General features: G+C 42.5%; 1 protein-coding gene across 2 annotated transcripts in view; it reads left to right on the top strand.

Moving 5' to 3' along the window:
- Nucleotides 1-26,513, top strand: part of ADAMTSL1 (ADAMTS like 1) — a 437,788-nt gene that overhangs the window by 300,090 nt on the left and 111,185 nt on the right. For both annotated transcript variants that reach the window (XM_037061917.1, XM_037061916.1), the window contains 3 exons: nucleotides 274-453; nucleotides 5,722-5,875; nucleotides 6,712-7,837. In XM_037061917.1, the coding sequence (XP_036917812.1) occupies nucleotides 274-453; nucleotides 5,722-5,875; nucleotides 6,712-7,837 (1,460 nt within the window). The remainder of the gene's footprint in view (nucleotides 1-273; nucleotides 454-5,721; nucleotides 5,876-6,711; nucleotides 7,838-26,513) is intronic.

Raw genomic sequence — 26,513 nt, 5'->3', positions numbered from 1 at the left:
GGGGGGGGGGCAGGGCAGGGAATATAAAACAGAAAATTGTACTTTAATAAGAATTAAATTTTAAAAAAAGAGTTGGGGTATAGTAGGTCTTGCTACAAAATTTATTTCAAGGAGAAAAAGCAAAATCCTTTGGGCTGGTTCCTGGTTTTTCTTCTTTTTCTGGGTTTCTTTTTCTTCTCCTTTTTTCACTTTTTACTCATGAAGGTGAAGGCAAAAATTGGCACTTAAACACAAGACTTTCTTACATTGGGTTGCCTTTCCTTCCTTCCCCAGTGTTCCAGGACCTGTGGAGGGGGTATTCAGAAGCGTGAGGTTCTTTGCAAGCAGCGCATGGCTGATGGCAGCTTCCTGGAGCTTCCTGAGACCTTCTGTTCAGCCCCCAAACTGGCCTCCCAGCAAGCCTGCAAGAAAGATGACTGTCCCAGTGAGTGGTTTCTCTCTGAATGGACAGAGGTATGTATGGTCCTCAGGAGGAGTTAATAAAAGAGACATAAAGCTGAAAAGAAGGCACCCTAAATGGATATAGACAGAAGGCAAGAACAAAATGAAATAATCCTCCTAGCATTATGGAGCAGTACTTTTGTAACTGTTTATACCATACCATGTGACTAACTTTTAACTGGGCTGCAGGGACACAAGTTAAGTAACCAGCCCTTATTCAGCAATCTGAAGCATGTGATTGTAAACAGGTTCCTTGTGGAACAAAACCAGGCCTTGCTCATGCTATTTGGGCCCCAGATTCTTCTCGGAACACAGGGTTCTTCTCCCTCTATCTCCAAATGTGCCTTCCTGACCTCCCAGAACCTCTTATTCCCAGATGTTTCTAGTCTCTACTCCGTAAGGGCCAAGCCTCTCAAGTTCTTCTCTTCCAAGTTACTGGACAATAAAGAACATGACTTATGAGGAAAAGAAGGCCAAGGAAATCTTGCCTCTTTACTGTCAGTTTTCTGGCTCCAAAACTTCAACAACATCCCAGCAAGAGAGCTTGATTTCCTCTTTGTCTTGCATGTAGGGAGATGATTGCATCAGCATTTGCAATTGCCTCATAATTAGGGATGTATGCCCCAACTAATCTATTTGTCTCTATCATTCCCATTCTAGCATCAGTTCATTCATTTACATCAAGCTTCAACTGATTAATTTTCAACCCCTACACTTTTCTGAATTGCCTAAAACATGCCTACATATCTTCCATAGAGAAGCCTCCCCCCACCTCCAATTATTGCCTCACAAACCAATTTAGCCAAGAACAAAATCACTAGGCCTGAAGTGATGTGTCAACACCAGATTCAGGACCCTTCCTAGCATATGGTAGCATTCAAACTGGCTTTGCTGATTCCACTGCCTTCTCTGTTTGGTATACAGCTCACGGAATAGACTGCTGCTGGTTGAAATACAACACAGGACACTTGCTTCCACAGAGGGGGAAGCTGCCTCTGAAAATTAAGATGCCAGCTCTGTCAACATAGGTTCTTAGAATTCTTGTGCAATATTTATAGGAGTTCCATCAGATAGGCCTGCTAAAGGCATTGCAATTGAGAGTTAACTTACATTGTCACACGTTTTATTTTTTATTTTTGTTTTTTATTATTTAATTGTTGTTCAAGTACAGCTGTCTCCATTTATCCCCACCACTCCCCCCTACCCCATCCATCCCTTCTCCCCACCCTTGATCCTACCCCTCTTTGATTTTGTCTGTGTGTCCTTTGTACATGTTCCTGAAAACCCTTCCCCTTCCCCCACATTATCCCCTCCCACCTCTCCTCTGGTTACTGTCAGTTTGTTCTTAATTTCAATGTCTCTGGTTGTATTTTTATTTCTTGTTTGTTTTGTTGATTAGGTTTCACTTATAGGTAATATCATATGGTAGATTTTATAATTTAGCGGTAAAATTGCCTTCTAGTGGTATCTCACCCCAACATGTCTCAGAAGAGTAAATGTCATGTTTCAGAAACAGGATAAAAGAAAAAAGTGTGTAGAATGAGCATGTGTGTGTGCATGTGTGTACACATGAACATGGCAGTGACAATTTTCCCATGGAATGTTGATTTGGGGTATAGCATTATATATGAAAAAAGCATAACAAATATAGCAGTGCAGGATGGAGCCCGCATGTATTTGGCAAGTAAGTGGCTCTAGGTGAAGACCCCCTCCCAAGGTGTATTGCAAAAGGCATTGCTTTCCCATGTCCACCAGTGATAGTCTGCCATGAGTGGGATGCTGCCTGTGTGATTATAATTGTCCTCCCCTATTCCTGGACTTTGTCATCTCTGAGCATATGGGACACAATTGAGAAAATGTTATTTTTGGCCTGCAGATTTGAAGGATGGACCCCTATGGTTAGGCACTCAGGAAAGGAGACTGCTGGAATGAGGTCCCATGGGACCCATTAAGTAAAGCAGACCCTTAGTACAGTGCCATGTCTGGTGAAGAGTTGAGACGGACAGGCAAACTTAGGTTCTAATGCTGACTCTGCTCCTGTACTTTCTGGTTGTACTATTTTGCATTCCCACCAGCAATGTATGAAGTCTCTAATATAACCTCTCAATCATTCCTATTCCTATTGGCCTAGTTACTTGACCTTTTTGAGATAATAATAATGTCTACCTTGACGGTTATCAGGAGGCTTAAATTAAGTGATGCATATAAAGTACTTTGTGCCTAGTACAAGTTAACCATAATTATTGTTATGACTCTCTTCCATCCCTGTTCCTTGTGAGGAAGAGGTAATAAAAGGAAGACTTAACTGGCTGGAAGCAGGGTCATGGTGGAGACCACCCCAGCCTTTGCCAGTCTTCCTAAGAAAAGGAAGTGGCATTTGGGAAACTAGGAATAGTTAGTCCTTAACCAAGGAATGTTATTATGTCTTGAGTTATCTGGGTTGATGAGTGGAAATTCTAAACACTGTTGAGGAGCTGAGAATGACGGGAAGTAGTATCACCGATTCGGTGGGATGAAACACACTGGTGCTGTACGAGAGTGCTCCTGCAGAGGTTCAGGGGCTCCCGTTGGCCCTGTCATCCCAACAGCCCTTCTCTGGGCCCTGTGGCTGAGATAAGACATGCATTCCACACCCCCACAAGATCCCTTGGAGAAAGGAAGACCTGGATGATCTATGAGTGCTTTTATCCTCCACTATCTGGCTCAGCCTCATGGTTACTGCACAGAATCCCTCAGAGACAGAGTTAAGCCAAAGGTTTAGACACTTCAAATAAAATTCTCTCAGATTCTATTCTGAGCATAAGACACTCAAAAGACCTTACATTTTTTAATTTTAAAAAAAACCCTTCCATCTCCCAAAACAGTTGGCTAGTAAATATTTTAAGTCATATATTTAGGGAAGTTTTCCCCCACAGAAAAAAAATTAAATCCCAGTAGTAAATTTTGAAGCTAGAAGGAACTTAGAAGATCCTATAGCCTAGTTGTTCTTTTAAAAATTAAAGTCACAGAACTTCGTTTTAGGTTGACATGTTACTATGAAGCCAAAATTCTAAAGCATATCGAATCAGAGCTGTTTTGGTTGAAAAGGGGTAGGGAGGTCCCAGATTTCCAATGGGTGAGTCTCCAGCTCCCCTGAGAAATCCCTGAATCACTTCCTCAACATAGTCAAGGAACACAGCTTGAAAATCCCTGCTCTCACTTTGTTTCCCTATTCTAGAAATGTGGACGTTGAGCCCAGAGAAAGATCTAGACTTGAACAAAATTATAAATCAATCTCCTGACATGTGCTCTATTTTCCTAGTTTTCTACTCAGCAGCACTAACATGGCCACGCTTTCAAAACGCCCAGGCCCTTTACCTCCTCCCACCTGATGCTTGGGTTTGTGCTGTCATCTGCAATAAAATCAGGGCCAGTGGATCTGGAGTCTGTGATCATTAGGGGACAGCACCAATGGGTTTGATTCTCGTCCCTGTTTTTTGCATTTTAAATGTCTTTTAGGGTAGTGTATATCATAGAACTTTGCATGGAATAGTTTGTTTCAACAGGTTAGCACATAATATTTGGGGGGGGGGGGTTACTGTCATTTTTCAAGTTAACATGGCACACTGCCATGACCCCAGTTCAGGCCTTTATCATCTCAAGCCTGGACTACTGTGGCAGCCTCCTTAACTGATAGCCCTACCTGCCATCCATCTCCTTCTCCCATCCCTCCCAGACACTGGTGCCAGATTAACCTTCTCAAAACACCTCTTCCATCATTCCACTCTCCCTTCAATGGCTCCTCATTGCTTTATGGACCAATTCCAAACCTCCCGTCTGAAAATTAAAAATCTCCAATGTCTCTCCCAAACGACCTCTTGAACGCCTGATACTCTCGATGTGATCCTTTGGCTCTAAGAGGTTTAGCTCTGCCCCCAAAGCTGCCTTGAGCTTCTGCACTGAACTGTTCTGTCTTTATTCTGGATGTTCCCCTGACTCCCATGCTTACTCCTGGTCCTCTACAGCCAGCCAGACTCTACTCATCTTCAAGACCTAGGTAGGAAACCCCTTGTGTACCAGAAGCATTCAACAGTTGCTAGTATTAATTTTATAATACTACACTTGCCTTTTGGTTTTGTATGTTTACTAAAATTTTTAGTAAACATAGAGTTAAACAAGAGTTAAATTTTTACTATTTAACTCTTTAAACAGCTTCACTGAGTTATAATTTGAATACTATAAAATTTAATTCAGCATAATGTTTCCAAGGTTTATTCATGTTGTAGCACATAGAACTAGATTCCTTTTTATAATAGAATGATATTCCATTGTAGAGATGCACCACATTTGTTTATCCACTTACCAATCGGTGGACATTTGAGTTATTTCCCCTTTTGCCTGTTACGAATATGCTGCTATGAATATCCACATACAAGTCTTTGTGTGGGTCTGTGTTCTTAATTCTCTTGCATAGCTACTAGGAGTAAAACTACTGGGTCTCATGGTAAATTTACATTTAACATCTTCAGAAGTATTAAACCGTTTTTCAAGTGGGCTGTGCTGTTTTTGTTTCTACCAGCAATATATGAAGGCTCTAATTTTTTCTACACCCTGTTCAATGCTTATTAGTATTTGTCTTTTTTATCATGGCCATTCTGGTGAATATGAAGTGATATCTCATGGTTTTGATTTCCATTCCCCTGATATATTCTGTCATTTAAATAATGCACTTGGAATTTTTCCCTTCATTTGATAACAGTTCCTTAACATAAGGAACTACCTTGCACATCTTTTTTTCTGTAGTATCTAGCACCCCATCACAGATGAAATAGATATGTGACAGTTATCTGATGCTTGACATTAAAATATTTTATTTGTGAAGGAGAAAAAAATTAGCATTGAGTGTCATTTCTGTGTGTGACATTTAAAACATCCTGACATTTAATTCCCAACCTTGCAAAGTAAGCACATGAAGTGAAAATAGCCTCAGAGAGTGTAAGTGACTTGCCAAGTACTGAAATACTGAACTACATATGAACACAGGACTCTCTGTGTCCTCTAGAGCCTAGGCCATGTAAGTAAAACTAGTACAATGTCTACAGGAAACCTAGAGTAGAGAATGTGGCCACATTAGAGACATGTCTGTCTTTCCACGTTGTCAAGTAATGAATATTTCTCTAAGTGGCTATTTCTTTTTCATACATCTTTTCACATATTTTGGTGATTTTGAGAACTCATACAAAAGCCCATTAGTCTATAGTGTCCTGCACTTACATGCACTTGGCCTTTCTTTCCCATCAGTGTTCGACAACCTGTGGCGAAGGCACCCAGACGCGAAGTGCCATTTGCAAGAAGGTGCTGAAAACCGGGGTCTCAGCTATTGTCAATTCCTCCCTGTGCCCACCCCTGCCCTTCTCTTCATCAATTAGGCCATGCATGCTGGCAACCTGTTCAAGTGAGTACCCCAGAGCTTTTGGGAAGGGGAGATGAAGCCCCACGGAAGCAGGCGTAGCCATACCGGAACCTTCCCTAAACCCAGGCCAGTGGGAGATTGTTGGGCCCTGGAGGGCAGCAGGCTGGTGAGCTCAGCTGGAGATGGAAAAGGAATCTTAATTACATGTGACCAGGTGGAATTCTCTTCTCTCCCGGAGAAATAGTTCGCGAGAGGGAGAGCAAAGTTCACTTGCTGGCATATGGAGATCTGGAAGCTGGAGGCAGCATATTACTAATGAAGTCTAATGTTATCCACTCTGGGGTTTTAAACTACTCTGAACAGATTTGTTCTCTCTGGTTTTAATCCCTAGAATTGTAACGCTTCTGGGCTCTCCTCCCCAGTGTAACCAGGGCCCTGGTGCTCTGCAGATGCAAAGGACAAACATTGAAAGGGGGACATTCTCCTTCCCTTTGTCCTCTGCTTTTTTATGATGCTGATTTTATTAAGCCCTTTTCAATGAGAGGAACTGCCTTCCCCCAGGGACCTCCCTTCATCTACAACCTTGCGTCTCAGCTTCTTAGGGGCAGAAAGAGCCAGCAGGGTGAAAGCGGGTTGTACTCCAGTTTGGGATTGTGGCAGCACCTACATGGTCCATACCTGGTAGCCAGCTCCTCCAGGAAAACACAGGAGGTCAATGAAGGCCCAGCCAAAATCAACTCTGAAGCACTTTTGTCCCCTCTTCTGCCCCTTCATCTTTCTATTCTCTTCCCCCTCACTTTTCCCTTTTCTTGTCTTTGCATCTCACCCTTATTTTTCTCTTCTCTCCATTTGCCTGTCTGTCTTCCCTTTCATCCCAGGGCCCGGACGGCCATCCACAAAGCATAGCCCACACATTGAGGCCGCAAGGAAGATATACATCCAGACCCGCAGGCAGAGGAAGCTGCACTTCGTCGTGGGTGGGTTCGCATACCTGCTCCCCAAGACTGCTGTGGTGCTCCGGTGCCCCACACGGCGCTTCCGCAAGCCCCTCATCACCTGGGAGAAAGATGGCCAGCACCTCATCAGCTCTGCCCACGTCACCGTGGCCCCTTTTGGCTACTTAAAGATCCACCGCCTCAAGCCCTCTGATGCGGGAATCTACACCTGCTCTGCAGGGCCAGCCCGGGAGCAGTTTGTGATTAAGCTCATTGGAGGCAACCAGAAGCTTGTGGCCCGGCCCACGAGTCCGAGGAACGAGGAAGAGGCCCTTCGGGTGAGGAAGGCCAACCCCAAGGAGGCCCTGCAGACCCACAAACACCAAAACGGAATCTTCTCTAATGGCAGCAAGGCTGAGAAGCGGGGCCTCACTGCTGACCCAGGGAGCCACTATGACGACCTTGTCTCTCGGCTGCTAGAGCAGGGGGGCTGGCCCGGAGAGCTCCTGGCCTCCTGGGAGGTCCAGGACTCCACGGAAAGGAACACGTCCTCGGAGGAGGATCCGAATGCTGAGCAGGCCCTCCTGCACCTGCCCTTCACCATCGTGACTGAGCAGCAGCGCCTGGACGATATCCTCCGGAACCTCTCCCAGCAGCCGGATGAGCTTCGTGATGTTTACAGCAAGCACCTGGTGGCCCAGCTGGCCCAGGAGATCTTCCGTAGCCATGTTGAGCACCAGGACACACTCCTCAAGCCATCTGAGCAGAGGATTCCCCCTGTGGCCATCCCACCTCGAAAACCTGTGTCCAGCTTTGCCAGCATGCTCCGGTCCTCCTCCTCTGGAGAGGCAGGGGGTGGCTCCCGCAGGCCACACCGCAAGCCCACCATCTTGCGGAAGATCTCAGCTGCCCAGCAGCTCTCTGCCTCGGAAGTGGTCACCCATCTTGGGCAGACTGTGGCCCTGGCCAGTGGGACACTGAGTGTGCTTCTGCACTGTGAAGCCATAGGCAATCCCCGACCTACTATCAGCTGGGCCAGGAACGGAGAAGAGGTTCAGTTCAGTGACAGGTGAGCCTTACAGTTACCTGGCCTAGGAAGGGAAGGGGGGAAAGGGCCACATCTTTCCAAGGCTCCTTATTCACTCTTCTTTCAAGGTGTTTCTGAGGGTAGGACTTAGAGCCCTGGGTTCAGGGATCGCATCCTGGGTTTCAAACCCTCTATCTGCGATTATAGACTGTTGGAGCAAAGACAGGTATTTAATTTCTCTAAACTGTACAGTCCCATCTTTATAAGGTAATGGCAACAATACCTGCCCACCCTGGTCCCTGTAGGATCCCAAAGATTAATGAGATACTCATTGGATAGCTTTGAACTTTTGGTAGAAAGTGATAGTTTCGGGACAAGGTGTTGTTACATTGCCACCTTGTGAGATGAACTATTAGGTTGGCCAAAAAGTCTGTTACATTTTTTCTATAAAGTAAAAGACACTTTTTCATTTTCACCAATAACTTTATTGATTTGGATAGTTTGAGGATGTTGGCTATCTCCCACGATTGGCTTCTAGTGGGTAGAGGCCAGGGGTGCTGCTAAACATCTTCCAATGCATAAGACAGCCTCACAGCAAGGAATTATTTGGCCAAACTGCCAATAGTACCAAGAAACCTCACAAACCACTTTTCACATGTTCAAACAGTCACAGCACCTTCCCCATACACTGCACACATCTTTTTTGCATTTTAGTTGCATTTTTACCTTTCTTGAAATAATAAAGCATAATCTACCAAAAACATCATTTATCTTCTTCCATCTTCAATATTAAAATGGCCGCACAAAAATTCACCCATTTTGATTTTTTTTTTTTAAAAAAAGGCATGCTGCTATGACAACTGTCACAATGCAGTCTAACAAAAGTGTGCCAAATGTAGTTAAAGACAACTTAGCACTACTGGAGCCATCATACGGGGAAAGAAATGTAATGAACTTTTTGGCCAACCCAATATTATACATCCAGACCTTGTCTTCACGCGTGTGGTCTCCAGGGCTGGGGAAAGTGCAGCCAGCACTACCTGCTCCTCACAGGTGAGCCTGTCCTCTGCTCAGGCTGGACAGGGCTGTTTGTTCCAGAAAGCTTTTATTCCCGTTGGACCTGTGATTAATTGTCTTGGTATCTCTTGGTGTCTCTGTTTTGATGGGATGACAGAATGTATTACTTACTGGTTTCCTTGAGCCATAGCCATTGGTGATGTAAGATCAAGAGCAATGTGAGAAGTAATGATAATAATATTTTTGAATACCATGTGCCAAGCACTCTGCCATGCTTTCTACATATATTGCCTCTTTTAATTTTAAAAGGCCCTAATGACAGTAATTATAGCTAGCATTAATTAAGCAGTGATTACCTGCCACACAAGTGTGAACTCTTTATGTGCCCCATCTCACTGAATTTTAACAGTAGCCCTGAGAAGTGGGTACAATTTTTATTCACACTTTGCAGAAGAGAACACAAAGTCAAGCAACCTGCCAAAGATCATATTTATTAGTTGGTAGAGCCAAGATATATGACAAAAGTAGAATAGATCATTACTTGAAGAACCATAGACTATGGATGGGAGAAGAGCCTTTAATGTCCTCCAGTTCCAAGTCCTCATTTCAACTTCTTATTATCTCTGAATCCATAGAGAATGCTCTTTTCATTAAATAGACTTCTAAACACTATTGTTTGGCTACCCTCTTCTCTGGTTGCAAGAAAGAAGCCAGGATTTATGGTGCTAGGCAATCTGCCAGGTTTATTTCTGTGTAACTGCATTTGTTATTTCAACAATCTGCAAGATTGACGTACATTATCCTCTGGTTTTGCATAGAAAATAAAAACACAATGACTCACCCAAGATCATGTCAGTAAGAGCCTGACCGAGGATTTTATATCAAGTCTATACGATTCCAAAGAGTAGTGATTTGGTGAACTAAAGTGACATCCATCCTGACTGCATATTTTGTGTCTTTAATTTGTCAATATTGCCTCTCAGCCTTAGTACTTACAAATAGCTTTAATAACAATGCTAAGTGTTTTTCTATGTGCTCTTATTATATACCAGACCACTGTGCTCAGTGTTTCAAAGATATTCTGACTTAATATTTTTTAAAAGCCAGGCCCTGGCTGGTGTAGCTCAGTGGATTGAGCACGGGCCTGCGAAGCAGAGGATCACGGTTCTATTCCCAATCAGGGCACATGCCTGGGTTGCAGGCCAGTTCCCAGCAGGGGCCATTTCCCAGCAGGGACACATAAGAAGCAACCATACGTTGATATTTCTCTCCCTTTCTCCTTCCCTTCTGAAGGTAAATAAATAAAATATTTTTTAAAAAATAAATAAAATAAAATAAAATTTGGAAAATTAGTGCTTTAAAAATATACATATATTTTTAAAAGCCTATGGAGCAAGTACTACTGTTGTTACCACACATTGATAAGAAAGCTGAGGTGCAGATGGTGGACCCACACAGAAGCACGGAGACAAGGAAGGAACACAGGCAGCAGGTTGGAGAGCTTGTGCTCCTAACGTCACCATTGCTTGCAGCTGGGTCCTCCCCAGCTCATACTTTCCGTGATCAGCTTAGCTGCTATGATCCCTGCAATTCTTTCCAGAAATTTGTAACAAACTTGTGGGTCAAGCTAAAGTTGCAGTAGATTCCATGGAGGCCACTGGGACACTGAGAGGCAGCTCGTGTCAGGCCTCCAGAATGATGGGAGCTGGCTGAGTGTGGCACCCTGGTGCTCAGGTGGGGTGGGACTCCACTGGAACTCACTGCTGTCAGTGCACCCATCTTGCCCAAATCATGTCATGTCCTCCACCAGCAAGCCTGTTTCTCAAGTGTAGGTACCATTTTATTCATGTCCCCTGGGCTTATTGCCCAGGATTGCTACCAGTAGGATTGAAGGGAGTAGTGACTGGCTATGTGAGGGAAAAGGTGAGAATTAACATTTCTTGGCTAAATATTGATATGTACACTGTGCCTCACAGGTTAGCAACTTTCATAGCCATCATCTTAGTTATTGTCTGTGCGAGATATAAGCTGTTATCCCTACTTCAGAGATGGGGAAACCAAGACCCCTGGAGTTAAGAAACTTGACAATATTAGGTAAACTAGTGAAAGGCAGAATCAAGAGGTCAGATTCAAAGCCAGTTCTGCCCAAACCAAGCCCATGCTATTTGAGCAAATTAGTACATTTATACTCTTATGTATGGGTGCTTCCCCAGAGATCCCAAGTTTCCTCAAGACCCTTGTTGATTTCTGTCCTCTATTTTCAGGGCCCTTTTCTTTGAATAGCACCGACCTCCTGTTGGAAAGCTGTAGAACAAGGCAGGCCATTAGGAAGAAGGAGTGGGTCCTTCAGACTCCCCTGTGCTGTGCCTGGAACTGCAGGGAGCCTGTCGAGGCCAGCGCTGGCTCAGAAGTCCTGACAATTCCCTTGGGTGCTACAGAATTTTTAATGATTTTTTAATTTAATGAGTTTTTGATGAAATCCAAAGGTCATGGCCCATCTAAGTCATCTGGTGACCAAAGAGAAGATATGGAAGGAACTAGATGAGAACTGAGGGCTTCAGGCTGATCTTTCCAAGGCCCTTCTCTTTCCATGACCTTAGTCCCAGGGTTTCAAAAATGGAGGGGGTTGTCCCAGATCACCTCTGAAGTCCTTTCCGCCACCTCCTTCACTCACCTGCAGAAGGTCACAGAAGGTGAAAACCCACATGCCGACAGGGGACGGGGAAAGCCTGCAGTGCAATCACTTTGAAATTGTCTGCACAAGTTGTTTCTGAGTGCCCCCCACGACACGGGCTCATTGATCCCGCGAGTTCAGGACACACTCACTAAAACCCAAACAGACGTATTTACTGCTGGGCTTTACTTCTATTTTTCATATAGTGCTTGTTTTTTATTATAAAAGTAATAACAGGACTATAAAACAATACAAATAATACCTAAATCTACGAAGTAAAAATGCAAGTCTCCCTCAGCCCCCAGTGGCTGTTGGTCTTCATAATGTGGTATGCATCCTTTTAGAATTTTTATGTTTCATTGTAGTATTTATTATAAAACATACACAAATAAAATGTGGGGGGTTTTAATGCGCTGTTACTTATGCTTAGCAATTTCATCTAATTGTATGCACCAACATGTCAGAAGGACATCTCAGAAGAGTATGTAGAAATTTGTATCATCTTTTTTAAACAGGTGATTATTATTCTTAAATGCATTTAACTATCCCCCAAATGAAAGTTATTTTTGTTTTTCCCCTTTTCAGTCCTTCAAGCATTCCAACATGTCGTGCCTTTCCAGGTAGACAATATAGTGTGAGTGTTTTCCAAGTAATTTTTTGATCAGTGAAAAATTTGGGGGCCAAGTAATCTCTTTTTTTAAAATATATTTTATTGATTATACCATTACGGTTGTTCTATTCCCCCCTTCATTCCCCTCCACCATTCTCCCCCCGTTAGTTTATAACCACGTGTCTCAAGTTCTTTGGATTCTATATTTCCCCCACTATTCTCGCCCTCCCCCCTATCTATTTTCTACCTACCCTCTATGCTATTTTCTGTGACTTCTCCCCCCTTCTCCCCCTCCTACCCCCCTGTTTCTAACCCTCCATGTGTTCTTCATTTCTATGGTTCCACTCCTGATCTAGCTGTCCTCTTGGTTTGCTTTTGTTTTAGGTGGGGTTGTTAACTAAGGGGGGAGAAGGGNACTCTCTGAGCTTCCTGGATTTCCTGGAAGTCTATTTCCTTTGCCAGACTGGGGAAGTTCTCCTTTATTATTTGTTCAAATGAGTTTTCCACTTGTGGCTGTTTCTTTCCCCCTTCTGGTACCCCTATAATTCGGATGTTGGAACATTTAAAGATGTCCTGGAGGTTCCTAAGCCTCTCCTCATTTTTTTTGAATTCTCATTTCTTCATTCCTTTCTGGTGGGATGTTTTGTTCTTCCTTCTGGTCCACTCCCTTGATTTAAGTCCCAGTTTCCTTTCCATCACTATTGGTTTCCTGTGCATCTCCCTTCATTTCAATTAGTTTAGCCTTCATATGTTCCTCTAATTTATGACTATGTTCCTCTAATTTGTGACTATAATCTACCAGTTCTGTGAGCATTGTGATAAATAGTGTCTTGAATTGCGCTTCTGAGAGGCTGGCAATTTCTTGGTCGCTTAGAATTATTGGCTCTGGGACTTTGAGTTCTTTTTGCACCATCTTTTGGGCTGTTCATGCCTGTTCCATAGCAGGATCAGAGCCCTAAAGTGTTTACTAGAACAGGGCAACTAAGTTGCTGGGTTGTGACATTGTATGTGGGGGCGGGGTCAAAGAGGGACAATGGACCTCACCGGTGCCGCAGGGCAACTAAGTCGCTGGGTTGTGACGCTGTATGTGGGGGCGGGGTCAAAGAGGGACTATGGCATCCTGTCTGCCGCCTGCCACCGAGGCCCTCACCGGTGCTGCCGTCACCGGGCCCACGCGTTTCGTCCCACTGCACGCAAGTGTGCCACCGCCGTCAGCCCTCGCCCCCTGGTGCCTGCGTGGTCTGTCTCACTGTGGGCGAATGTGCACCTGCGGTCAGTCTGCCCCGCACCCCAACTGGTTCCGGGCTGCCTGCGTGTCTGGGTCAGGGGACCTGTCCTGCCCGACCCTGCTCGCTGCTGGCTCCACCCCTCTTACCATCCCCGTTGCACAGTTAGATGTAGTCAGACTTCCATATAATTAAATTTTCTGTCCTTTGGTTGTGTCTTTGTTTCTCCAAACCTTTGTTGTATTCAAACTTGGTTGTGGGAGAAGGCACAGTGTTTCCACCTATGCCTCCATCTTGGCGGAAGTCCCCTAGTAATCTCAAGAATACCAATAATTCTTGAAGTAGGACTTAGGAACACAATTACATCTTTTAATTTTCACTTTAGCAGGCATTGTGAGCCTGACCATAAAGACTTTCAGATTAAAAAAGTTTCAGCAGTATCTTGCTAGAGAAAGACAGGGCCGCCAGGTTGGAAAGGTACTAAAGGTGTTAGGCCTAGGACAGCAGAGGGCAAATTCTGCCTCTTCAGTCACTGGGTCACTGGTGTGAGTGGGAGTGAGGAGAAGCGTTAGGAGGGAAAGCACATGAGTAGCATGGCCAAACAGGGTTTTACAGTATCTTCCATTGTCAAGATTTTTTCTAGATCTGTCCTTGACAGAGCTTTTTCATGCAGGTTGATGGTTTGAGGTAGGGAATAATAAGATTTTTGTTTCTGATTTTTGACATCATAATTTTTCCATTTTACTTAAATGACGAGTAAGAAATATGGCTGGAGTTTACTTTCTATACTGTTTTCCAAGTACTTTTTGAGAAAAGAAAGGGAGTGAGTCTGCACAGAGCATGCACTGCGGAGAGGCTTCATGCACGAGTCCCAGAACTGCCACTGGGACAGCTTTGCCCTGGGCTGTTTGTGACCTCTCTTGAGTCGGGTTTCATTGCTTGTCATCATTACTGTGCTCAGCGGTGGTTCAGAAATGTCCATTTGTTTTCAGACAGGGAAGTGCTGAAATGCCCCATTTGTAGTTCAGTTAGTCTGTTTTTGCTTAGTACCCAAATGTATCTTTCTGAAAGAGTCTGCGAGACCTAGCTGGCTGTTGGTTGGAAGGACTTTTGCAGTGTGTTCACGGATGCTCTAAACAGCCTGAACCAGAAAGGTAGGTGGAGGTGGGATTTAGGATTTATTCTGAGTACCACAGGGACATTTGGGAGGCCGTTAAACAAGAAACTAAACAATCTGATTGCCATTTTTATAGACTCACACTGGCTATTTTGTGGCGAGTGTAGAGGAGCATGAGTGGAAGTGGGTTGGGGCGGCTCTTTGCCCTCATCCCTTCAACTCCACAACTACCTGCTGACTGTTAGATAGCATGGGAGGCACCAGACAGTGAGATGTTAGATAAGGCAAGATCCCTCCCGTCAGAAACTAAGAGACACATAAGTGCTGGTGGAGGATAAAGTCACTTAGGCCCCAAGTTTGTATTAAACTCCAATGGGCAGAATACTTCTCTTTTAACTTTTAAAAGTGGATAGGGGATTAGGGGTTCCCAAATTCAGCATTACCAGGACATGTTAGAAATGCTGGCTGCTCTATCCTACCCTACCCCAGAAATTCTTTCTATAGCAGAGCCCCATAATCTGCACTTTCAACAAGCACGCCCGGTGACTTTGAGACTTGAGGTTCAAGGACCACTATTAAGAAGTGCTGAGAAAGAAAAAGGGAGAAAGGTGAACCTCAGAATAGAATTATACACTTGTTATTAGTTATTTTAAAAAAGTTGGTAGATGCCCATTGAAAGAGAAGTATTCTGGCCTCACTTCATGTGCCTGGTGTATTAACAGTGCCTGAGTGGCTTAACATATTATTCTTATAGCCCTAAGGCAGCCAACTTATACCCTAGAAATATTTCACATGTAGAAGGCCATCTCAGGTACCCTCCGCCAAGGTTGTTAATTATGAATTTTTTAAAGTTCTACTTAACATTTCCACTCAGTTTATAATAAAATTGGCTTCTGTTTGCCCACCGTGTAATCCAAGGCTGCAAACAGCACACACTTCTCTTGGGAAAAGGCTCCTGGCCCCCTCCCCCAAAAAACGTTACTTCTTATTTGTTAAAAAGAAGCAAGTTGTCTCTCCAAATATTCCTTATCTAATCTGATCTGTCAGATTAGCGTTCTACAGAGGCTAAGCACTTCTTCCTAAAAACAAGTTTTTGCCACTTTAGAAACTACACACACTTGGTTTGCTTCCTATATCTCTGGATATTTTTTCTCAGTCACCTTTGTGAGTTTCTCTTCCTCTACCCAACTCTTATCTACCTACTTAGGGGTCTCCCTATATACACAAGAATGATTCCTGTGGCCCACACTTTCCCCCATGTGCCATTGATTCTCATGTATCAAACACCACACCGAGTCTCTCTTCTGACTCAGGTGCAAAATGATCTACAGGACATCCCAACCCACATGCTCCACAAATGGGTCAACTCACTGTATCTAAAACTACACTCCTAAAACCCTGTCTCAGTAAAGTAAACCCCATCCAGCCAGCTTCCTGAGCCAAATATTTCTAGTCTGTTTTGCTTCTCCATGGTCCTTACATCCTTTCACTTTTCTCTGTGCTCACTGCCTTACTGTGGTTTAGCTCCAGACGATTCCAACTGCCTCCTAACTCTGTATTTGATTTCTCTAGACCAGGGATTGGCAAATTATAGCCAGTGGCTTTTGCACTTTTTAAAGGGTTATTAAGAATGGCTTTTAAAGAGTTATTTAAAGAGCCATTGAAATTGAGCCCAGAGCTGTTAAGTTAACTTACTCAAGGTCTCACACTTAGTAGGTGTTACAGCCTGGATTTGAAGCCAGGATACTTAAGCATTATTAAAAGGATAAATCTTAAATTTTTAAAAACAGACAAACAAAAAGTAGAATATATAACAGAGACCACCATAGGTGGCCCTCAAAGCCTAAAATATTTGCAATCTGTTCTGTTACAGAAAAGGTTTACTGATTCCTGCTCTAGATCACTTGACATCTACTGCAAAAGCGTCTTTCTAGAAAAAACTGTCTGTGGAGTAGTCACACTTAAATTTTTTTAATGGTTTGCCATCACATGAGGATAAGTTCCAACTGCCTTTGAATGATACAGAACACCTGACATCTACCTGCCTCTGTCACTTCATATCTCACCATGCCCCCACCTCACCCCACTGAGCTCTGCCCTTCAGTGGTACCCAATTACTTGCTGTTTACAAATTTGCCTGGAGCCTTCTGACTCACTTTGTCTGCCTAATTCTACCCTTCCTTACAGGAAAGTGGGTCAGATGACCCCCTCCACCACCTACACAGTATCCTGTGCATAGTACTCTGTCTCAGCCCTAGCACTGTGTGTTACAATTAGCTAGATGTTTTTCCGCATTATCATCTGCATTATGTCAATCTTCCTCAAGGGCAGTTTAAGAAAGTCTTATTTTATCTACGGTTCCAAGAACATAATAGACTCTCAACATACGTAAACTAATGAATAGAGGAACAGACAAATGATGGATCCCTGTAATGAGGAGGGAGGTTTCCTAATTGCTGGAGAATGTAGTTTGCATCATTTTGCATCATTTGGATCTCTGGTATTCAACGTGCAGTTGTGGCAGAGTTCCAGAGTGGTCCCCACTCCCAACTCAACTCTCTGCCTGGCCCAAGTGTTCTCCTCTAGCGAAGGGTCAGGAGACTCTGAGGATCTGTGGCTCACAGCTGTACAATTTGAAAAGCGCTGCATTGGAGTGAATAAGTGCAGAGAGTAAATACCTGAGGGCATCCTTTCTCCCATAGCATTCAGGCCAATGGAGAAATCATTATAATCATCACCAACATTTAACGAGCCCTTGCTTTGAGCTAGGCACTGTCCTAATTGTTTTACAGGTGTTCATGTATTCTTACAATAACCCTTTGAGGTTACTATACCGATTTTACACATATTGAAATTGAAGTGAGTGGTGGTTGCTGTGGGGAGAGGGGTATGAGGGGACTAAATGCTAATGGACAAGATAATACAATAAAGATTAAACTTTGAAAAAGAAATAGAAGCGCAGAGATGCTAGGCTCACTTCACAAGTAGTAGCATAAGTAGTAGATTTGGGATTTGAACTCAAAGCAGTCTGGCCTTAAGGACTATTTCTTTTTATTGATTTTAACCTCAGCTGGATACATGGACTTGCCACTGTTTTTAAAAGAAGCCACTGGGGTCAGCTAGACCAGCATAAATTAACATTCCACTTTCTGGCCAGCTGGCTTCCATCTATGAGGCTTTTGTTTTTATTTTGGCACATCTGTTTGAGGGAGAGCCTTTTCTTCTATTGAGTGCTGTACCTTTACATATACACACCCAGCTATAAGTATGCACAGTGCTAGGCACATAATAGGCACTCAGTAAACATTATGATTGTTGCATCTGTGTTTGTGTCTCTTACTGTGTATGTTTACAGTGTTGATGACCTGTGTGTGTGAGTGTATGCATGTTTACAGCTCTAGACCACAAACAAAATGAAACAAACTGTTCCTTGCTTTTCAGTTACGGTCTGTAAACACTCAACACTTACTCACTGGTCCATCCTACTCTCTACCACATTTTGAGTTCAGATTCAGGCAACAGCTAACACCCATTTGCATTTGGACAGAGAACAACACTAGCCAGAGAATCTATGAAGTAAGTTTTCCCCACTTCTAATACCAGGAGGCTCACATCACACAGACAAATGCACAAGGTGGGGTGAAAGCAGGTGTGCAGTTGTTCGTATGGAACATAATACAACAATGAATACATATGAATGCAAGAATAAACTGTTAACATGTACTCACAACAGTAAATCCACTCTGCCCACCCTGTGTGTACAGTGCTCCTAGATCTGAATCCAACTCTAGGAACAATGCTTGTAAGGACACTGCTGGCTTCATTGGAGAAAAGAAAAGCCAGATTCCCCAAATTTGGCACTAGACACTGAGTTACAAATTGGAAGGGAAAGCTGAATGAAGATTGATCCTTTCCTCCCAAAAGTTTCTGCTTTGTGATACCTAAGCCCTTTTCTATTTTCTTCCTATCTGGGTCTGTCAGATTCATGCTGATCATTTCTGAACACCCACTTGGTCAGGAGGAATGACCTAACGGTGCATCAGTTAGCACAGAGGACGGCCAACAGTGGTGGAAGGACAGTAAGGCCAGAATCAGAGCACCTGAGGCTCAAATTCCAGTTCAAATGATCATACCTGCCCTGTAGACGAGCGAGGATATGAAGAACAGATATGTCTGTAAACTGCCAGGTTCACAATGGACACTCATTTATCAGTATCCATGTTGTTGTCAGGTGGATGAAGGGCCAATATATCCCGGTGCCTTCCAGCACATCACAAACTAAGGAGCTTTATTCTTATTTTGAGGAAAACCTAGGCAGTTGTTCCAAGAGTTGAGATACAAAGTTACCTCAGAAAACACAATATGATGGAGAATGATCAGCCTAAATCCAAGCCATAGAAGAGGATGTTTATATTCTACTGACAATTTTTGCTATCATTTCAGATCTGGTAAGAAAGAAATCTGTATGTTTTCAATGCTTATACTTTCCAGAAAGCGTTGGACAACATTCCAATGTGGTGTTGAATGGGAGATGAGTTAAGGAGTGTTTGGAAGGCTCGGGAAACAGAGTATCCAGAGAGGGAAACTTCTCAAACTGGAAGAGAGCGTCAGATGCAAATTGCCTCCAGGGTCAATTTCTGCACCACAGTTGTGAATGATGCTAGATGTATAAGTCATAAGCACATGAAATGCAGTTTCCAAGTTTGCAGATAATATAAATCCTGGAGGCAGGGCATATAGGGAAGGAAGAAGAAACCAGTTTCAATTTGGTTTGGCTTGTTTCCATTATAGAACTAAAGGAAATGGGATGACAAATGTTTTTCCCAGCTGAAAAGTGTAAGAATAGCAAGTGAGAAAAGAAAGGGCAGCATCCCAGTGAATACATAAACCTCAGCAAAAGGAGGTGGAGAGGGCGGGGGTCAGTGAATGCAAAGGTCACAGAATGACCAACGTTCATCCGGCAGCAGAAAGCATCAGGGGACGTGAGACAATAGTGTCAGTTGGGCAGCACAGGTGGAGCTTGGAGTTAGTGTCTATTCTCTGAAAGCCTAGGAGGTCTCAAAATGTCCCCAGAGCAGTTAACTTCTTCTTCCTAGAAAAATGGTCTGAGCAAATGGCAGGGTTCCTAAAAAGTAATTAACATTTTTGTCATAAATGAGGAAAGCACTGAAACAAACCACAAGCAAAAATCCCTCCATGTTCTAGGTCAGGGACAGCAAATTTTTCTTGTAAAAGGCCAGAAAGTAAACACTTGAGGCTTTTTAGGTCGTCCTAGCTCCGGCTCAACAACTCAACTCTGCCACTGAAGCATGAAAGCAGCCATAGAAAATACTGAAACTGGTGTGGCAATGTTCCAATAAAACTTTATTTGCAAACGCTGCTGACAGCTGACTGGAGTTTGATGAACCCTGTCCCAGAGTTACAGTCATTTTATGCCAAGGTTTGTAGTTTGGAGTGAACTATCCAGTGAGCAGATGAAACTGCCCATATTAGCAAATGCCAGGCTTCGCGAATTTCTGAACAGAATGAAACCAAACAGTTTGGCAAGAAGTATAAGGACAGGGTTAAGAATGTGTGGTCAGGTGGCCTTTCCCATTCCAAAAATATTTTCTATACTTCCACCTGGAGCAATCATGAGGCTTCCAGCATTAAATAACTTTTAGTTGGCAATCACATTAAAAACAGCAAAAGTTTTGAAAAGTTGCCTTAGCCAAATGGTGATATGAAACTCTTCATGAACCTTAAATCTACTTCCCAAAATATCTGTACAAGAGAAAGTTCTCTCTTGCAAGTCTCTGGGCTACTATAATTTGGGGGTTCAGGAAAAAATTTTGCTCAGAGAGAAGTTCTTCTCATAGCATTTTTTTCCCTTCAACCTCAAGTTCTTTAAAATCTAAAATATTCTTGTTAGTGACTGTCCATTTCCCCAAGCAACTACAAACCTTGGCACAAATTGCCCCCACCAAAATGAAGCCACATGCCTTCCTATTAGGCCCCAGTGAATGCCTGAATATAGTCAGTTTTTTTAAAGGTTCGAGGTCACTCCCCATTTCTGTTTCCTCCTTGTGCACTAGCTGAACAAGTTACTTCCCTGAGCTGCTTTTTTTCTCTCTAAAATGGGAGAATAATGTCAATCTGGTAATATGATAGAATAAAATTATACAAAGCTTATATACTTGCCTAACAAACATTGATGCCTGCTCTACCTTTGTGGTAGATTTCATTATCCTTATCTAAGGAATCCCTAAAGAGGAAAAAAAATCTGCATTTCACGGTAGAGAAAAGTCCTCAACAGCTGCTCCTACGAGTTTGGAACTCACGTTCTTTGCACAGACTCCCTTAAGTTTGCTTCTTTGCTTCTAAACCTACATTTTTCGAGCTCTTATTTTTTTGTTCTTATTTATATACATTTGTGCAATTGCAGGATCCTGGTTTTTCTTTCTGAAATGTTCTCACATTCCAGTATCTGGCTAATAGTGTTAACATAGTTATGGAAATAAATGGTTGTCCTTGTTCAGAGATTTCTGAGTCAAGAGTAGAAGCCAGTCAGTAAGCATTGTGGCCGCGGCCCTCTCCACCCCCTTTTCCAGTCCCGGTGCTGGGGGGAGGTAGGTGCGCCACTCGCTCACCGCTTCCTCACACAGCAGCCCCCTTGCTCCCTCCCCATACCCATGATTGGCTTTTTTCCTTGAAACCCCTACAGTCCTCAGTTATTACCTATGTCAAAATGGTGTCTCATGCAGAATATATAGGCTCAGACACGGAGAGTGAGTGATAATGCTGGCGGTGTCATCAACAGCAGAATAATAACAACCTGTACCAGCACAGTTTTTTACCACAGCTCAGGCACTTTTCTATGTTCTTAGAATATCTGAGCTCATGCAGAACATTCACAACAACCCTAGAAAGGTGCTGTAATTTTTCACCTTCTATAAATGGGGAAACTGTGCAACTGAGAACCTAATTAAATTACCGTATTTTGCCATGTACAATGCTCACCCATGTTATTGGCCTGAGCTTTCAGGAAAAAAATCTCGCATTTTAACTTTGTAACTCAATTTTTATTTATTTATATTTACATACTTGTTTTTGTATTATAAAGGAATTTTAGCATTTATTTTTGAACATATGGATATCATTATTGCTTTCTAGAATTACATTTCTAACACATAAGCATAAATAAAAGAATTAAAAACATTTATACTGATATGGAATTAGTACTATCCACATATAATGCACATCCTTATTTTTTCCTCAGAAATTTGGACCCAAAACTGTGCATTCTACATGGCAAAATATGGTACATGCCCAGCTACAAAGTGTTGCAGCTAGGGCCAGAAATCAGCCACACAGCTCTTCAGTCTGGGCTGTTAACCACTGTGCTACATTGTCAGTATGATTATTTTTAGTTCTGTTATTCTGAAGGTAACTAAACAAGTGTTCATGAAGAATTTATTCAGCATGCCAGCATTTTGCTGAATACTGAAAAGGGGACTATGAAAGAAGTAAAAGAGTTCCCATCCCTTAAGTATTTAGTTTGCAACCTAACTGAAGAAGTGAGACATTGTAGAGTGGAAAGGGCTTTGTCGTACAACTCAGAACAACTCTGCCAGAGTGGAAATGGGAGGGACTCTTCTGGACTGTGGTAACCCAAGAAGGAGAATTTGAATTCACTCCTAAGGGCTGGAGAAAATTTGGAAGGGTAGACAGGAGGAGAAAGAGCATGAATTCTGCCCGAGATTAATGACAAGAGTCAATAAGGCCATGTTGACTAGAGAAAGAAGTTTGTGTTGGGATGTGGGACAAGTAAGTAAATTTGAACAGATGAGGAAGACACTGTTACAGGAAGAAAGGGTGTGTCTGTGATTTCTAGCTTCCAGTCCTGTGTTGAGGCCTAAAATGCATGTAAGAATGCTTGCTTGTTAGGGTCAGAGGCCTGTCGTGGTGCAACATTATGACTTATGTAGCAGACGGATATTTCTGCATCCACAGCTTGAAAATTCCTCTGACAACTGGAAATTTCAAGGAGTTCCAAGATGGTAACAAAGGTTACTACCATGTATACCATTAACAGTAGATACATATTAATTTTAGATGCATTTGACATTTAAGCCTTTTTACTTAGAAAATAAGTAAATGAGTCAATATAGTGAGAATGGGTCAATATACTCCTTTATTTGATTTCATAAGAACTCTCTAAGGTCAGTATTAACCTAAATTTGCAGAAGGGACTTAGAGGCTCACAGGGTTGAAAGGCTCACCATGGCTCCCCATGACTCCATGTCTCTTGAGTGACATCAGGTAGGCTTCCCCTCCACAGCAGCTTCCATGGTTGGTTATGGAGGTCACTTTGAGAGGTGGGCCTGAGTAAGACAGTGATGTTCATAACTGAGCCAAGGATTCACAAGGCATCATGATGCCACCCCACTCACGTAATTGCTAGAAACTTACATTCAGAGCTGCCTTATTTTCAAATAAGAGTACTTTCTCATTGTATATTGCAAGTGCTGAGGAGATAACTTTATCTCAAGAAGTTTGTACTTGGTAGGACTGGACCATAAGCACTTTGTCCATATTCTACTCAAATGGATGATGAGAGCTTTGCTTATGTAACCAAATCAATTCTTTATATTCTCAACTGTTCTTTACTTAATTGGTAGAGTCCTTGAGAAAACAGGCTTAGAAGCCTGCAAGTAAAAGCCACCAGAAAAGCAAAACTGCTCCTTTATTTGCAGGTGAAAAGTATGACCAAAGAAAGACATTCAGCATGAAGTTTTAGCTCAGTAAACCAAAAGGGAAATTGTGGTGTGGGTATGAGAGGAAAGTGGAGAGTATTAATATACATAATATGAGTGCAGTACCATTTGCTATGTGGGTTTTAGTTATGTCCCATTTCATGTCCCCCCAGGCCTCTGATTCCTTAAATTCCAAAAATACCCCCGAGAAATCTTTATGGTTTTGCTCGGAAAGCAACAGTATGATTCTGCACCTGTGCGCATTCTAAAACAGTCCTGTCAAATTTAAAACCTAAGTACAAGTTGACAGAAATCAGCTACTAACAAAAATTAAGTTAAATTAATAGTGTAGGTGCCTGAAGTACAAAGGAGATGTTTTTTTTTTTGTTTTGTTTTGTTTTACCAGGAACCCCTCTCCCTAGTTGCCAGTCTAGATAGAGAGCCTAGGGCAAACCTCAGTCTCCCTGGCAAACCCTTTTCTTTGGCTTGTCATGTTTCCTAGGAAGCCCTGCATGGATACCCCCCTCCCAGAACTATGGGTCTCACAAGTGGCAGCTTCCAAACCCCTCCTACCAAGTTCATGGGCATATTAAAGACATGATAGACTGGGGGAAATTACTGGCTCAAAAAACCCTATTTCAAATCCTGACCCTGCCATCAAATAACTATGGGCTCTTGAGCTAAAGAGTTCAATTTTATGAATGCAAATAATTCATAAGTATATACAATGCATGACAAATTTAGATTTTGTCCCATGTAGATTTTGTCTTAAGACAATTTTTAAAACTTTTTTATGAAGGCAGATATTTTATAAAGGCAGAGCTGTTTTATTTTTGTATAGACAGTTTGTGGAATAAAAAATATATAAATGCTGGTTCTCAAGATATCCAGGTTCTATTCCATTTCTGTTATTCCCATCCTCATTCAGACCCTAATGGCTTTGTACCTGGTGTGGTGGATCTCCTCCCAGCTCTTCACCAACTTTGTGAGCATCCTTCTGCAGGCTTTAGACACGCAGAAAGCACCATGGCTCACTCAGTAGCATCAGTGTCTGGAGAAATTCATGTAGCCACAAAAGCTAATGCCCACCTAAAGAAATAGTTGGTTCAGGCCCAGTGAGGGACTGGGATTTATGTCCTCGGCATGAGATCAGGCAAGTATAGTAATTCTGTGGGAAAAGAAAATGATCTGAATATGAAGATCTAATAAGTTGTCTGGAGAAAATCGGCCAATATCATGTGCTCCTCTTGCTTCCTTCTTTGTAATCTTCTCATTCCTTCTCCCCACTTCCTCACCTTTAATTCTCCATTCAGAGTGCCCAACATTATCAGTAGGTCATTGAAATACCAAAAGATGGTCCAGAAGTACCCTATCAACCCCATTTTAAGAGTTTCCTCTGCTGGGTAGGAAAACATACTTCAACTCAGTTTTAGAACTTGATAAGCTGACATTCAGGAAGGTGAAGGGATTTGCTCATGGTAATTACTTAAATCATAGCAGGACCAAAATAAAGTTCAGTAGACCTGTCTTCTAGCCTCCAGCTCTCAATGTTTAATTCAAGAAATCTTTGTGTAGAGAAGAGAGAAAGAGTGCCGGTTTTAGGGAGGCAACTGTCCCAGTGGACTTTAGAATTTAGCAAAGTTTAATCCATGACTTTTTAGTGTGGTAAACTGAAAAATGATCAACTAAGTTCAATCATCCTGAGTGGTTAGTTCTATTGAAATTGAATTTTTTTATCCTCTCCCCAAGTACACTTTTTATTGTTTTTTGATAGAGAAAAAAGGAGAGAGAGAGGAAAAAAAACATTGATTGGTTGCCTTCTTGTATGCACCACAGCCAAGCATGGAACCCACAGCCTGGGTATGTGCCCTGACCAGGAATCAAACCCATGACCTTTTGGTCTACAGGAGGACTCCCCAACCAACTGAACCATTCCAGCCAGGGCAGTTCCACTGAAATCTGATTAAGCCTGCTTTCCTTATTTTTATTTGGAAATTGTTGTGGAGGTATGCATGATCCTAGGACACCATAAAGATTTAAACCATAAAGTCAATTTGTACACTTTCAAATCTAAAACAGCCTGTATATCTGCAGAGATTTGGTAATGATTATTATATTTACTGATTCCTTTAGAAAATAGTAATATTATTACTTAATTATTGTATGGCTTATCAAAGATAAGTAAATTGTATAGCCATCTTTCTTTTTTATTTCTTTGAAGTAAACTAGCAAACTAACATGTAGTTGTTTGACTCTGAGAGAAAACACCCAGTATCTGATGGATGAATGATTGAATGAGTAGACAGGTTCTGTCACATTCTCTCACAGCCTCTCTGTCATCCCTCCCTAAATTTCAGCTCTGGTTTAAGGACACAAAGTTTGACTGTCCCCAGAAATAGCAGTGATGGTCTGGAATGGCACTGAATCAAACACAGACCATCCAGAAACTTCCCTTTGGCTAAGGTTTTCTATTTCCTTCCTCATTTTTTTTTATTACAACTGCCCATATGTAACTAGATTAAAGATTAATTGGTGTAAGCCTTCCGTTTTCTGCCTTTCCTCTGACAGGAGGTAAGAATAAGCAATGAATTAAAATATTTCATACATTCTTAAAAAAAGAGAATAAGCAATGCAGTAGGCCCAAGGCCAAAAGCAGCGTTCAGAGGGCCTGATTCATTGCCAGACTCCTCACCCACCTCAGAATAATTAAGAGCTGACTAGAGGCTGTGCTGAACTGCAAACGCCATAGAGTCTGGAGAAATAGTGAAGAAAGAAAAGAATTGTATATTGGGGACAATGTGTTGCTAAGGCAAAAGAGCTCACCTCTAGTCTTAATTTCATCTCCAAGTCTTGTGAACTCTACTGACATTTTATTGGATTTTTTCCCCTTTCCTGAAAAAAAGGGGGAAAAACATTTTAAAAAGGGTTGAAAAGGGGTTTCCAAAGGAAACCTTGCTACTTGCTTATCTTCTAAGAATAGATATTAATATGACATGAAGGGGCTAGATCTTTGGGCCTTTTGAAACTACGGAGTTGGAAATAATCACAAAGAGAGAAATGACTGACCGTGAGAATCCAAAAACCAACTCTAAACCATTTCTTTGCAATTGAATTATTTTCCCACCTAAAACCCCTCCAAATATGAGCACTGGATCTCTGAGCTCCCCACCCTGTCCTCCCCCACTGCCCTCCTGGATTCTCACCTGGATTCCACAAACACATTCCAGTTGTCAGCCTCACCAAGTCACCAAGGCATCAGCTTCAAGTCATCCTTAGTCATTAATCTGCCTGCGGCCTGATGTAGCATGTAGTTCATATAAGTAGCCTAAATTGAGAGAA

The sequence above is a fragment of the Sturnira hondurensis genome, unplaced genomic scaffold (assembly GCF_014824575.4).
Source record: "Sturnira hondurensis isolate 20B ecotype Veracruz unplaced genomic scaffold, ASM1482457v3 Scaffold0013559, whole genome shotgun sequence".
Lineage (NCBI taxonomy): Eukaryota > Metazoa > Chordata > Mammalia > Chiroptera > Phyllostomidae > Sturnira > Sturnira hondurensis.
The sequence above is the reverse complement of the archived record's forward strand: the minus strand, read 5'-3'. Positions and strand labels throughout refer to the sequence as shown.